This window comes from Euleptes europaea, chromosome 7, assembly GCF_029931775.1.
Source record: "Euleptes europaea isolate rEulEur1 chromosome 7, rEulEur1.hap1, whole genome shotgun sequence".
NCBI classification, from domain to species: Eukaryota; Metazoa; Chordata; class Lepidosauria; order Squamata; family Sphaerodactylidae; genus Euleptes; species Euleptes europaea.
Window position 1 is genome coordinate 44,529,643 of NC_079318.1, and position 14,773 is coordinate 44,544,415.

The window sequence follows — 14,773 nt, forward strand, 5'->3', positions numbered from 1 at the left end:
GTCGAGAAACGCTGACTTACAGCAACGTTTCTGATTTGAGGACCTGCAAACCATCTCAGTTGTTCTAGGACAGCCTGGAACACCTCTGTTTTGTAAGAGGGAAGATGGGCCACAGCCTTCCGTAGAACCTCTTCCACGTGGCTCAGAGTGCAGGAGGCACCAAAGTTGATTCCTGAAAGAGCAAAGACCAGGTGGATTGGACCAATAGCCGTATAATGTATGAAATAGGCACTGGCATTGTGAGATTTTTTTTTCCTGGTGACTGTTAAAAGAGTCAGGGTTTTATTTCCTTCATCTAATATATTTCATGGGGGAGGTCTCCTAATTCTGGGGCATCGGGGACCATAGTTAGTGAAGATAGCAAAGCTGTCAATATGCCAAAATTTTACTTCTTGGGCAGTTGCCATACTGAGAAACGCCAAAGCTCTGCCATTTTTACTTCTTGTCATGCACAAGCAGGTATAGCACATATACACATCCACTAAGACCTCTCCGAAAGAGACTGAATCCCTTTGTGATGTATGGCTGTGTATAAGAACTGCATGGAGGTGGCTTGTACTGTTTGCTGAATGCACTCAACAAGATGGTGTATGTATTTATCTTATGTGTACTATGTCTAGAAAGGCAAGAGAGCAGAGGGGGTTGTCAACCCATCCCCCCTCTTCCCGGGACTCCCGGGAAGAGGGGGGGTCTTTAAACCCCTCTGCTCTACCTGCACAGGCAGAGCAGAGGGGCTTGTCAACCCTTCCCCCCTCTTCCCGGGACTCCCGGGAAGAGGGGGGGTCTTTAAACCCCTCTGCCTGCACAGGCAGAGCAGAGGGGCTTGACAACCCATCCCCCCTCTTCCTGGGGCCCTTTAAACAGATCGGAGGCGCAGATCTTTTTAAAGGGGGGTGGAACAGATCTGTGCCTCCCCGCCGGGAGGCGCAGACCTGTTTAAAGGCCCCCCCCCCCCGCGCCTTCATGGAAGCCCCGTGAAGGTGCAGGGGGACGGCGGCCGAATCTGCCGAATTTATTCACCGAACCCCCGAAGTCGGCGAATTCGGCTCCCCCGTTTCCCGCCTTTTTTGAGTTCGGTTCGTCCAAACTGAAAAACAGCCGAATCGGGGGAAATTTGGTTGTTTTTCGGTTCTGGATGAACTGAATCAACAGTCCTACCCAGGTCCCACCTGGAGGCTGGCATCATCTGGAAGTAGAAGCCTGAGTAGCTGAGGCCCTTCCCTCAGTAGCCTATGGCAGCAAGCAGAGGACTCACCTCAACATCAGCTCAACATTTGTTTGGGGTAGAATGGTCTGCCAGTTGCATCTAGAGTTGCCAACTCCAGGTTGGGAAATTCCTGAATATTTTTTTGGGGGAGAGCCTGGATAGCCTGTTTGGAGAGGGGAGATATCTCCCCCAGGTAATGCCATAGAGTCCACCCCCCAAAGCAGACATTTTCTCCAACTGGTCTGTGTATCTGGAGATCAGTTTTAATTCCAGGAGACCTCCAGGCCCCACCTGGAGATTGGTGTCCTGAGGTACAACCTAGCATGGGCATCTCTTCAGGCATCTGGCTGCCCTGTGAACAACGTAAGCTTTACGTGCAGCTTTGGTATGCCCTGGAATGTCATCATCTGTGTTGTCACATGACTTCCAATGTATAGAGTTGACAGCTCCGGGTTGGGAAATACCCAGAGATTTTTGGGGCAGAGCCTGAGGAGGACAGGGTTTAAGGAGGGGAGGGACTTCAATGCCATAGAGTCCAATTGCCAAAGTGGCCATTTTTCTCCAGGTGAACTGTTCTCTATAGGCTGGTGATCAGTAGTAATAGCAGGAGATCTCCAGCTGGTACCTGGAGGTTGGCAACCCTACTAATGTGGTCATGTGCATTTCTGAAAGTGTGGCATATGCAAAATGGATCCCAACTTCAGTTTTCCATATTATAAAATTTAGTACAACAAACACAATAACATGGGAGGAAAAGTTCTAATTCATAACAAAGAAGTTTTTAATTAGTTCTTACTCACTAAACTTACATAACTTCTACTGTACATTTTGTTTTAAATTGCTAAAATAGATACAATCAAAACATTATGGCCGCAGGAAAAACAGACACAAGAGGATCAGTCTATCATATCAACATCTTTGTAATCTTTCGAAATGCTTGCAGATTCCTAGAACTCGTTCCCAATCCCTTTAGGCAATAAATACGTTGTTACTTACCTTCCTCTGTGTGCTGAATAGAGTTCATTTCTGGTATCCAAGTTGGTGCTATTATCACTGGGTACAGCATGTTCTTTAACCTCATTTCAATACCTTAAGGAAACAAAAATCCAATGAGGTCAATACATACATGGCAGTCAGCCACAACTTGCAGGTTTCCCAACAGAAAAACAAGACTATTTATGCAACAGTCCCATGTCTCCTGAAGTGACGAATGTGGCTCTCTCTGATGTTGACCAGTGACAGAATTTGCATGGGCTGATAATGAAATTTTAAGTCAAAGACCAATGAGATTTTCCCTCTCATTCATCAATCTCCACAAATATTTCCTAAATACATGATGACACTTGTTTCTAGTGGGTATTACTGCATTTTAGTAGTGTGTCTTTACATTGGGGAATATACTCTTGTGATAAATAAATACCAGATGGGAAGGTTTTCAGAAAATCTAATTGGTTTGGCTACTACATACCCTTCACTTGCAACATGCATGGTTTGTGTGTGTGTTAAGTGCCGTCAAGTCGCTTCCGACTCATGGCGACCCTATGAATCAATGTCCTCCAAAATGTCCTATCTTTGACAGCCTTGCTCAGATCTTGCAAATTGAGGGCTGTGGCTTGCTTTATTGAGTCAGTCCATCTCTTGTTGGTTCTTCCTCTTTTCCTGCTGCCCTCAACTTTTCCTAGCATGACTGTCTTTTCCAGTGACTCTTGTCATCTCATGATGTGACCAAAATACGAAAGCCTCAGTTTAGTCATTTTAGCTTCTAGGGTCAGTTCAGGCTTGATTTGATCTATAACCCACTGATTTGTTTTTTTGGCAGTCCATGGTATCCGTAACACTCTCCTCCAACACCACATTTCAAAGGAATCTATTTTCACTGTCCAGCTTTCACACCCATACATAGTTATAGGAAATACGATGGCAGTATTTGGTGGCCAGTGACACATCCTTACACTTCAAAATCTTTTCTAGCTCCTTCATGGCTGCCCTTCCCAGTCTCAATCTCCTTCTGATTTCTTGGCTGCAGTCTCCCTTTTGGTTGATGGTGGAGCCAAGGAATAGAAAGTGTTGAACAATTTCTATTTCCTCACTGTCAACCTTAAAGTTGTGTAATTCTCCTGTAGTCATTACTTTTGTTTTCTTGATGTTCAGCTGTAGTCCTGCTTTGGCACTTTCTCTTTTAACTTTCAGCAGTAGTCATTTCAAATCTTCACTATTTTCTGCCAATAATGTAGTGTCATCGGCATATCTCAAATTATCAATGTTCTTCCTTCCAATTTTCAATCCACCTTCATCTAAATCTAATCCAGCTTTCCTAATTATATGTTCTGCATATAGATTGAAGAGATAGGGAGATAAAATACATCCTTGTCTTACACCTTTGCCAATTGGAAACCATTCCGTTTCTCCATATTCTGTTCTAACTGTGGCCTCTTGTGAGTGCATGGTTTGCACTCACTCAAACTGTGTAGCATCTAAGGCCTGGAAGGAAAATCCAAATCTGTCATGTACTGGAAACAATACCTGACTCAGGAGGTGCATTATTACGATCTTTTCACCATGACCCCAGTAGGTGGGGACACCATGATCTCGTTTCTCATACCATCCTCAGGCACTCAGGCCTGCCTTAAACATGACACTGGCTGTTTTGCATAGATAAGAGCCCAGTTTAAATGAGATGATGGTCAAAGTTCAAAGGCCCATGACAGAGTGCTTTTGCCTCAGCCACTATCACATTTAAAGCAGGCTGCAGATGGCCTCATGAAAAAAAATCATCTCACACCAGAGTTATATGCAGCCACATTTTTGGTTCATTTCACCCCACCACACACACCCCACAGCCACATAAACACTAGGGTTGCCAAGTGCCAGGTGGTACAATAATACAATCACCTGTGCCGTTTTTAACGTCGTTACAGAAATGGGCGGCACGAAAGGCTCAAAATATAAACCAAACTGGAAATTCAACACCAAACATATATTTACAATGAAGCATTACATCATGCAAGAATCAAAAGAATACTGTCATGCTTGACTTAAACAATAACAATAAGCCACAAAAGAACTAGCTTTCAAATGGGGCGGGACCTTCCCGTCCAGAAAGTCTCAGCAGGTCCAAAAAACGGAAGTCCATAAAGATTCAAACAAAGGTTACAAACGGTGAACACGAAGTGCAAGGAAAGAAGGAAGGAGGAGAACGTGTGGCTAGTCGCTGGTGCACGTTTCAAAAGGCTTTCTTCAGCTCCAATAGAACAAAGCAACCTCAGCTTTTTAATCCATTTGGTAGTAAGCCGGTTGTCAATGAGACAGTCAGCTGTGAAATGTGCAAGGCATTGTATTGTCACAAACATAAATACATACAACAATAAAGCATGTATGGACCCAATTTAGGAAAAGCAAACTTACCAAATGCGTCTTAATGAAACTCAATAGCGCATTATCTAAGAAGTCAGCGCATGCGGATTGGTTGCCATATATAAACCTTCTTCCTGTTGGCTTCTCACCGCTGACTTCTTTGATAATGCGCTATTGAGTTTCATTAAGACGCATTTGGTAAGTTTGCTTTTCTTAAATTGGGTCCATACATGCTTTATTGTTGTATGTATTTATGCGTGTGACAATACAATGCCTTGTACATTTCACAGCTGACGGTCTCATTGACAACCGGCTTACTACCAAATGGATTAAAAAGCTGAGGTTTCTTTGTTCTATTGGAGCTGAAGAAAGCCTTTTGAAACGTGCAACAGCGACTAGCCACACTTTCTCCTCCTTCCTTCTTTCCTTGCACTTCGTGTTCACCGTTTGTAACCTTCGTTTGAATCTTTACGGACTTCTGTTTTTTGGACATGCTGAGACTTTCTGGACGGGAAGGTCCCGCCCCATTTGAAAGCTAGTTCTTTTGTGGCTTATTGTTATTGTTTAAGTCGAGCATGACTGTATTCTTTTGATTCTTGCATGATGTAATGCTTCATTGTAAATATATGTTTGGTGTTGAAGTGCCAGGTGGTGGCAGGCAAACCCCCACCAATCCACCTGGCTGCCCGCCGACCCTCAGAATTTTGTTTGTGATGTACTGGAAAGTTAAGAAGGTACCGGAGATATCAGAATGGACTACAAAAATGCATGAGTATGCAAGCATGTCAAGGCTAACAAACTTGCTTCGAAGAAAACCGTTTGATGACTATAAGCAGAGATGGCAACCGTTTTTTGATAGATACACATAATAAAATATGTTAATGCTATAAGTGATGTCGTTAGTGGTATATAAGAGTAGAAGAGTTACCCAAAATTGATTTGACTACTATATTTATATCGGGTTGGGTTTTATAAAAAGGAAATATCGATATTGGTACTAGTTGAAGACTACGTAATACAACAGCTTCTAAGTAAAGCATGAAGATGATTGGTTATGTCTAGAATCGAATGAAGTATTAGGAGTTTATAAGAGACTCTATTGGGGGAAAGAACGGGCAGGGTGGCTATCCTGGGCACAGTCACGGTCATGGGCACGGTCATGAAATAGAAGGAATTGTTAAATTTTCTCCACATATCTTTCCTTATACATCCTTTTCCCTTTCCTTTTTCTGTATCCCTTAAAAATGAAAAAAAAAGGAAAAGAAAGAAAAGCCAAACAGGAATTCCATTCTTGCTCTTACCCACTTCAGTATTCCCTACCACGAGCTTGGCATTGGGATACTCAGCTTTGAGGGTCACCAGTTCCTTCAGTGTTGAGGGCTGAAACCACATCACCCGCTCACCCTTGAAACACAGCTGTTTCTGAGGTTTGTTTTTGTGAATCTGTGAAAACAGCATTGGGTTTAGCTTCACTCATGAACAACTGCCCTGACCAGGATTGTCCCAACTAGCCCAATCTCATCTGATTTTGGAAGAAAGAAGGGTTGGCATTGGTTAGTACTGGGATGGGAAACCATCAAGGAAGTCCTGGGTTGCTGCACAGAGGCAGACAATGGCAAACCACCTCCGAATGTCTCTTGCCTTGAAAACCCTAAAGGGATCACGATAAATCGGCTGCAACTTGATGGTGCTTTACACCACCACCAGTGAAATACTGACCCAGAGCAAGGGATCTGGGCTGTGGTTCATTCTTGCTATGCCAAAACTTTCAATTTTTTGTCAAGCCCATAGGCCATGAGATGGAAAAATCCCTCTAAAATATATTATACGTACACCCCTATGATCGCTCATCAGCAGAAAAAATATTTAAAAATAAAGACAAGGTGACGTTGCACTTCTATATTCTTGTGGCAAAATATTCTTGCAAAATCATAGTGACATCCCTCCTACAATTTGTGGTTTCACTCATACCTAACCCCAAAGGGATACAAAATATTTAAACTGTCTCCACTAACCTATGCCACCTTGCATTCAGCGTCTTCTGCATTAAGGGGACTGATTATTCTTTGGTTTTGATGCATACGCATCAAAAATCAATAGATTTTTTTCATTTGATTTTTCATTAAAATACATTTTTTACTAAATAAAATGATGAGGGGATGAAATACAGTCCACTCAAGCTATTAAGAGTCCCGTGGAGCAGAGTGGTAAACTGCAGTACTGCTGCCCAAGCTGTGCTCACAACCTGAGTTCGATCCCAACGGAAGTTGGTTTCAGGTAGCCGGCTCAAGGTTGACTCAGCCTTCCATTCTTCTGAGGTCAGTAAAATGAGTACCCAGCTTGCTGGGGGTAAAGGGAAGATGACTGGGGAAGGCACTGGCAAACCACCCCGTAAACGAAGTCTGCCTAGTAAATGTCGAGATGTGACGTCATCTATTTTATCACTCAAATGTGTGAACAAATCAGAGAACGAAGCCTATTGCCACAGTATTGGTTACATTTAAACATGTCCTCAGTCTAGATGCAGAAGTTAGTAAGGACACTAGAATCTTCCCTAGGGGAGAAATAACTCCAGAACATTGTTAGGAAAAATTGTACCTACCAACAACTCTGGTGGGAATATAGGCTCTTGTGTAGGGTCTAGAGGCTGGAACTCATCAATGTTGAAGAGAGTTGAAGTTATCATTGCCTAAAGAAGACATATAGCACATCTAATCTTATGCTTTGCTTCAAAATTAAGATCAAGGCTTGATCTGCTGTAGACTTTTCAGAGTGAAGATTTTTGGGGGTTTTTTAATTTCATTTGGCAAACCCCCAACTATGGTTATTGGCCTTCTCCCTGGTCCTGGTGTTGTATGTTTATGAGTTTTTGTATTGAATTGCTTTATAATTTTAAATGATGTTTTAATTGCTTGAATGTTTTAATGTTATAACGATCGCTGCCTTGAGGATCCTGATAAAAATAAATAAATACATAAATAAAATACTAACAAGGAATAAGCTGAGAGAGAGAAAATACCAACAGTTTTGAAAACTTACAGTATTGTCTTTTGCATTCATGCTGCAGTCTGGACCATTGATTTTTCTTTCACAGCACCCCTGACCCTGGGGGGAGAGGATGAAAGAGAAATACTGTCATGAAATGGAACCATTTCCCCTATTTAAAGAAAAAATAACAGTTGTTATTCTTGCTGCATCTTTCATAGACAGTAAAAAAAAAAACTTAAATAAGATTCATCAACCCTTTGGGGCTGGGAAAGATCCGTGGTGTCCTTTTTCTAGACTTTTATATTGTTTGGTTAACTATGAGATCACGTATAAAACTTTCTTTAAAATAGACAGTATATACTGTACAACATTTGCCCATGAAGATCATTCACAGTGGGTAGCCGTGTTAGTCTGTCTGCAGTAGTAGAAAAGGGCAAGAGTCCAGTAGCACCTTAAAGACTAACAAAAATATTTTCTGGTAGGGTATGAGCTTTCTTATCTTATCTGAAGAAGTGAGCTGTGGCTCACGAAAGCTCATACCCTACCAGAAAAATTTTTTGTTAGTCTTTAAGGTGCTACTGGACTCTTGCCCTTTTCAACATTTGCCCAGGATGCCTGACTAGAAGCTTTATTTATTTTATTTATGTAAATCTATTTAATTTATTTATTTAAAACATTTTTATCCTGCCTCATCTCCTTGGACTCTTAAACAGTCATTTTTTTCTCTCCAAGGAAATCCTGAGAACCATAGTTGTGAAGAGGCTACAGACCAAAGAATTCTTAGCAACATAAACTCCAGTTCCCATGATTCGCTTCAGGAAGTCATGATGCTTAAACTAGTATAAGGTTTGCAGTGCTGACATACTCTAAATGTCTCAGAATGAAATTATTAAGAAAATGTAATTATCTGGGAAATATTTATGGAGGATGTGCGGCGGGATGCTTCCATTCCACTGATGGTTCAGGCTGTTGCCTTCCTCCAGGGCAACAAGCATTTCACCAGTTCAAGGATCCTCGATCTAGCAGAAGATCCATCTTCCCCTGGTGGAAGCTTCTTGCACCAACAGAACATTCCTTGAGTCAGAGGAAGACTCCACTATTAGCAGTATAAAACCTTTGGATCCAACGTAGTCTTTTAGAGGACAACATATTTATCCAAACTTACCACAATGTTTTCCTTTCCAGCCATGCAGCAACCTAGTCCATTAACTTTTTCCCCACAGCATTTCCAATCCTAGACAGAAAAAAAGTTTCAAAAAAAAATTTCTCCTAAAAAAGCACATTTTCTATAGAGATATGTCATTTTACTTTCCTCCTGAGGAACATGGAGCATGAGTACCCTTAGTAAGCTTGGCAAAGATGTGGGTTCCACCCTATCACTCCCACCAGGCAACCACATGGAGGATGAGTATGCCCCAAAGAGTCACCATTATTGAGGCTGCAGTAGCTCCTTTTTCCTGGAGCCACTGTTCATCTTCACCAGGCTCCTGTTTAAAATGTAGTCTCCCAGTTCTTGTCCACCAATCAACCCAGTACATGCCACACCACAGTTTTTAAGGCCCTTCCCAACAAGTGGCCCCACACTGGCAAGCTCTGCCCCACTGGCCCCCACTCTCAGCATGAATCCTGGAGGCCCAATGGCATACTTTCTTCCCACAGGACAGCTGCAGCCACCAACCAGTCTCTCCCCACTAAGGGCATATCCAGCCACACCCACCCCAATGGCAGCAACCTTTGCCTCTCCATCCCTTTGCCTTCTCCTTCTTGTGATGTGGTCCGCCCTCAGTCCTCCTCAGGTGTGCCTCACAGTGTCAGCCAGCGCCCCCCTCCGCCCTTAGTTCTCCAGGCACAATGGGCCCGTGCTGCACAGACTGACTGTTAAGCACACAGATTTAGAACAGGGACTAAAATGAATTTTCAGCTTCTCTGTCTTATTTTATATTGCCCGACGCATTCAGGATGGTGTACATGTTTCTCTGCTCCTCCTTTTTTTCACTTACAAAAACTCCATAAGGTTTAACAGTCTCAGAAATAGTGTCTGACAAGAGTACCCACACTTAGACCAGCATCTAATAACTACACCATATTGGCTCTCTGAGGGCAAACACCTCAGTTTTCATCCAGCTTATTTTGTGCATGTGTGAGGGGGGCTGTTCATTTTTTTTATTTAAAGAGTCCTTAAAGTATGCAGAAATCTCCACATCGTCAGGGGGGTGGCGCTGACCTGCTGTCTTCCTGATAGGCACTACTAGACCATGAATTTTGGTATTATAAGTAATGGTAAAGAAAATATTGTAAAAGTTAATCGTTTTGTGGCAGAGATTCAGACTGGTTTATGATTGTTGAGGAAGGGAAGGACAGGTGGGAAGGAGTTTCCAAAATATCTGCTCTTCCAACCTTCTAGGTGTATAAGCCATTAGTTATGGACCCATCAGAAACTTTGAAAAACTAACCCCATCAGAAACTTTGAAAAGCTACAATGTTTAGCCACTCACCCTTGCAAATGTTCTGTACCCTTCCAGAATGGGCCTGTATCCTGTGCAGCGGCAGAGATTTCCTGTGTTGCCAAATCAAGTTGCAAACTTCAGAGTCAAATAATAGGAGAATATGGACAATACCAAACATTTGTATCCAGAAGAAGTATTCTGAAAAAGCACCAAGACGTCTCCCACTCCCAGTTGAAAGAATGGAATTTGTCATCAAGTGATTCCCCACCAATGGTCCTTTCCAAATGTATCTCCTACTTTTTACAGGCAAACAGGAGTTCTTACAGGGAAAAAATAAAATAGAAAAGCTTGTGAAATCATGTATTTCTAGTTTCGTCCTAATTCAAACTCAAACTGTCACCAAGAATATCTGTGCCATAATCTCTCTCTCTCCCACTCACACAGAGTGAGATGAAAAATACTGGAAGTCTTTTTTTAACAACTACAATGCAAAGTAAAATTAAGAACTTTTTGTAAGTATCGCAGTTTTAATGATTTCATCAGATTTCCTTGACTACATGTGTCAAATCTCAAATAACGGCTATGAATTATTTAATATGACACTTCTAGGATACAAAAGGATGCACAACCCTTGTTTCATTCATGAGATGGGGAACTGAAATTAAGAGACCAAGGTTTACTCAAGGGCAGTCATTGAGTACTCGGTAGAATAGACCGGTTTTGCCACATCTCTTCAGCTACGCATGGTAATCCCATTTGTTAGAATTGAGCCTTACTTCTTAGTATCTGCTACCGATTCAGAGGGATTGGCTCGTTTGGTTATGGCCTAATGAAAATATAGTAAGTCACACACACGCACAAAAATAGACAAAATCCTTTTGTCTTAGTCAAACAACCTTTACTCACTAAATCAGGGATAGGCTTCACTGGAGGTAAAACAAATAAATTCTTTCTACATCTCTACAGTTACCTATACTGCCAGATGCTTCTGGCAGGCACTAAGCTTAAACTCGAGACATTTCTAAGTTGTACAATTGTCCCTCCATCCTTCCAGGTTGGTATCAAAAAGTTAACTAGGATTGTGCTTTCTCTACTAAACAAAAGGTATATGGAAAGCACAGTAAAATGCAGATTTGCTTGTGTACGTGACAAGCGGCATGTCTCCAATGGATGCTCTTCACTGACCAAATGCTAGATTAACATATTACAGGTTACATCATACCTTGAACTGGTTAACCTCAATATTAACCCTTGCCTGTCTGAAATGAAACAAAGCTCGCTACCTAATGCTCAACACCATTGAACCACATAATTTTGTTTGCTGGATAAAGTGTACTTTCATGTCTGAGAAAACTATGATCAAATGCCAGGTGCCAAGAGAGTCTTTGAGGTGTATATAAAAAGGTCCCAGTCCCAGCAACTTAAAAATGAAAGCCTGGTTTTCCCCATGTTGCTGCTTATCTAAAGTGAGAAAGGCAATTTTCAATATTTTTCTCCCAACAATGTATAGAATACTCTTGGAGCAAATGCTGACCAGGGTGAACCTGGAATTTAGTAAGAATTCTTATCTGACCATTTTTAATTGCACAGCTCAGCTTTTCATATGTCACATATATTTGTAAGGATTTTAATGTAATTATAACCGCAGAAAGTAACTGTCCAACAATAAACCAAACTGGGCTAGAAAATTGGCCAGAAAAGGTGCAGGTTAATAAGGTAAGAAAAATCTGTACCTTGAAATGCATCTTCAATCTCTTCCATTTTGGGTTCAGATTGATTACGAAGAAGTGTGTACATGGACATTACAATGCCTGGCGTGCAGAAACCACACTGGGATCCATGAGTTTTTGCTATTCTTTCCTGAGAAAGAGATAATCAATTTTTTTTAGCCTGATTAGTGATTCCCTAAGTGAGGTACTATTCCCATAGTGTTTGCTTCATTGGATGATCTTCCCCCAATAGAATAGGTAGAGACAAAGAATTCCTATAGAACAAAGTACAAACAAATCTAAGGGTGAACCCAGATGAGACAACTGAAAATCCATCTTTCTTTTTTGGCTTTTTAAAAACATTCTAAGATTTGTGCTATAGCATTAAATACTATAGTGACACACACACACACACACACATATCACTATATATCACCATAGCTGCACCATTGACATACCTGTTGCTGTAGCCGGAAAAGAACACACCGCCAAAAAAGGTGGGAAAACAATAGTGGTGCTGTTTCAACTGGCCAGACCACTTTAGAGATGGGTCATAGATGGGTCATAGATGGATTGAAATGAGCTGTATGAATGCCCATCTCTGTATTGCTTTGGTTGGAAACAACTGATGACGTTCGGTTTAGAATGGTAATCTGAAAGGGGCCATAGTGATGGTTACTAGCTTAGATGTCTATAAAAAGGGGTTGGACAGATGTCAGATGCTGGGGAGCAGTCAGCAGAGGAGGGTTATGGGCCCTGTTTGTGAGCTTCCCAGTGACATCTGACTGGCCACTGTTTGAAACAGGATGCTCAGTTAGATGGCCCGTTGGCTACTCTTATGTTCTTATTAAAATATTCAATCGAATAAGTCCCAAGACTTAACCTTGAAGAGCTCTACTTGTCTTCTCTCATTTAACCAGTTTTTTTTTACATTCATACAATGCCAGCATTTATTGCAAAATGGCCAATGAAATCAGGCCATGCTTGCCACAAATGGATCAGTAAGATCCAGAAATGTAACACACCATGGATAAAACAGAAAGATAATACCAGAGGCCAGATGCTTCATTAAAAGGTAGTTACAATGCTACAGCTTACCTGTACTGGGTGTAACCTTGTCTTTGTGCTTCCAATGCCTTCAACAGTAGTTACTGCTACATGGTGAAGGGCACATATAGGGAACAAACAAGCATTGGCAGAATAGTGTCTAGATCCATCAGTCAAGGATATTTTTTACTTTGTATAATCTTTGCTGGTATTTCCAAACAAGGCCAATTAAATCTTGTTACCCTTGTACTGGAAACTGCTCAGACAGCATTGGACAGGAAAAAGATATTGTTGTAAACACTGTAATAAAATGTGAGTGGTAAAAAAAAATCCATTCCATGGCTCCAGCCCAGGTATAACCATGTGCTACAAGGTATTGTACACAGATAGTCCAAGACATTGGATGGGCTATGCATTGTGCCATCTGCATAGGGAGACAGATGGAAAAGTGACACCTGGATCTCCACCCATCTGTAGCAGATGCAGATTTCATTTGGGTGCTTTAAATATTGATGTGCATACAGATGGGACTCAGATAATTATTCACAGTCATACAGTTTCTTAAGAAGATCTAAGAAGACTATCAGTACTCAGAAGCCTCCTTTGACACAAATATGCATGCGACTTTGCACCCACACACATACACATCTCTGTTTCTGGATCAGGGCAGCGATATATAGCCACAGGAAACATGAATAAATAGCCTAGCTATTCTTCCAAATGAAAAAAAATATATTGTAAATGGCTACAGCCAGAATTCTGAAAAAAAAAACTAGCTAAATTTTTTTGAATTAACAATCCCAGAGCAATTTTTAAATTTCTAAAATTTAAATTCTTGCTACTGTGAAAGGAAAAATAAGAGAAAGAAATTGATAGAAGATGGACTGGTGGAAGACTGAGAAAGAGAGAGGCACTATCGATAATCACTCAAAATATTCAATGCCAATAATTTGGATTTTACTGATCTTACTATGGCAATGCCCTGACCTAGATGGCTCAAGCTAGCCTGATCTCGTCAGATCTCAAAAGCTAAGCAGGGTCAGCCCTGGTTAGTATTTGGATGGGAGACCACCAAGGAATACCAGGGTTGCTGTGCAGAGGAAGGCACCGGCAAACCAACTCTGTTAGTCTCTTGCTATGAAAACCCCAAAAAGGGGTTGCCATAAGTCGGCTGCGACTTGACGGCACTTTACACACACACACTATGACATTAACAGTCTGCCATGTTTAAAAATACAATAAAGCTAAACAAATGCAATGAATCAAAGTAACATTTTTAACAGATGCTTTAGCTAACATATTAAGATAGCAGCAGAACAGAGTTTGTCTTGGTTGAGACAAAATAATAGAATGCATTGTAAATGGAAAATCTTGTAATAGAATCATGTGTTCTGCCATTTCTGTAAAGCCAAATGTTTGCACAGAGCAACATCCTGTTACCAGTGATAGCCCAGACACAACATAAAAGTTATCATCAGTCCACTGTTGTGCAATGTACTTGAAGGAAATGCTGTTTTCTTTTTCTTTTTTAAAATCCTATCCACATATCCTATTGGGTTGCCAACTGCAGGTTCTGATATTCCTGAAAATTTGAGGGTGGAGTCTAGGGAGGGCAGAGTTTGGGGAAGGGAGAGATCCCATCAGGGTATAATGCCCCTCTCAAATAAGCCATTTCCTCCAGGGGAACCAATCTCTGGAGTCTGGAGATGAGTTGTAATCATGTAACATCTCTTGGCCCCACTTGGAGATTGGCAATCCCAGGAGGAATAGATTTTAAGCAATGACATTTCCCGTTTATGTATCTGCTCTGAGGATGCCTTGATCGTAGGCCTGTTCTTCCATCTCAACACGTTTAAAAGGATACATGATTTTCTTTTGGGAACAGTCAAATTTGGAAATCATAACAGTGCAGGCACCACAGCCGCCTTCTCCGCAGCCCAGTTTGGTTCCACATAAACCCACTAACAGAACGTAGGTTAAGAAAAATATAACAACAAAGCAAAATAGCTTGAAATGTCTCT

At 41.4% G+C, this 14,773-nt stretch overlaps 1 protein-coding gene across 1 annotated transcript in view; it reads right to left on the minus strand.

Moving 5' to 3' along the window:
- The window catches only part of XDH (xanthine dehydrogenase), a 65,908-nt gene that overhangs the window by 34,639 nt on the left and 16,496 nt on the right, over nt 1–14,773 (minus strand). The window contains exons 3-12 of the mRNA XM_056852355.1: nt 14,617–14,713; nt 12,804–12,912; nt 11,730–11,856; nt 10,045–10,106; nt 8,715–8,783; nt 7,601–7,666; nt 7,164–7,250; nt 5,863–6,004; nt 2,204–2,296; nt 21–172 (exon numbers count right to left, since the gene is read on the minus strand). Coding sequence (XP_056708333.1) covers nt 21–172; nt 2,204–2,296; nt 5,863–6,004; nt 7,164–7,250; nt 7,601–7,666; nt 8,715–8,783; nt 10,045–10,106; nt 11,730–11,856; nt 12,804–12,912; nt 14,617–14,713 — 1,004 coding nt within the window. The remainder of the gene's footprint in view (nt 1–20; nt 173–2,203; nt 2,297–5,862; nt 6,005–7,163; nt 7,251–7,600; nt 7,667–8,714; nt 8,784–10,044; nt 10,107–11,729; nt 11,857–12,803; nt 12,913–14,616; nt 14,714–14,773) is intronic.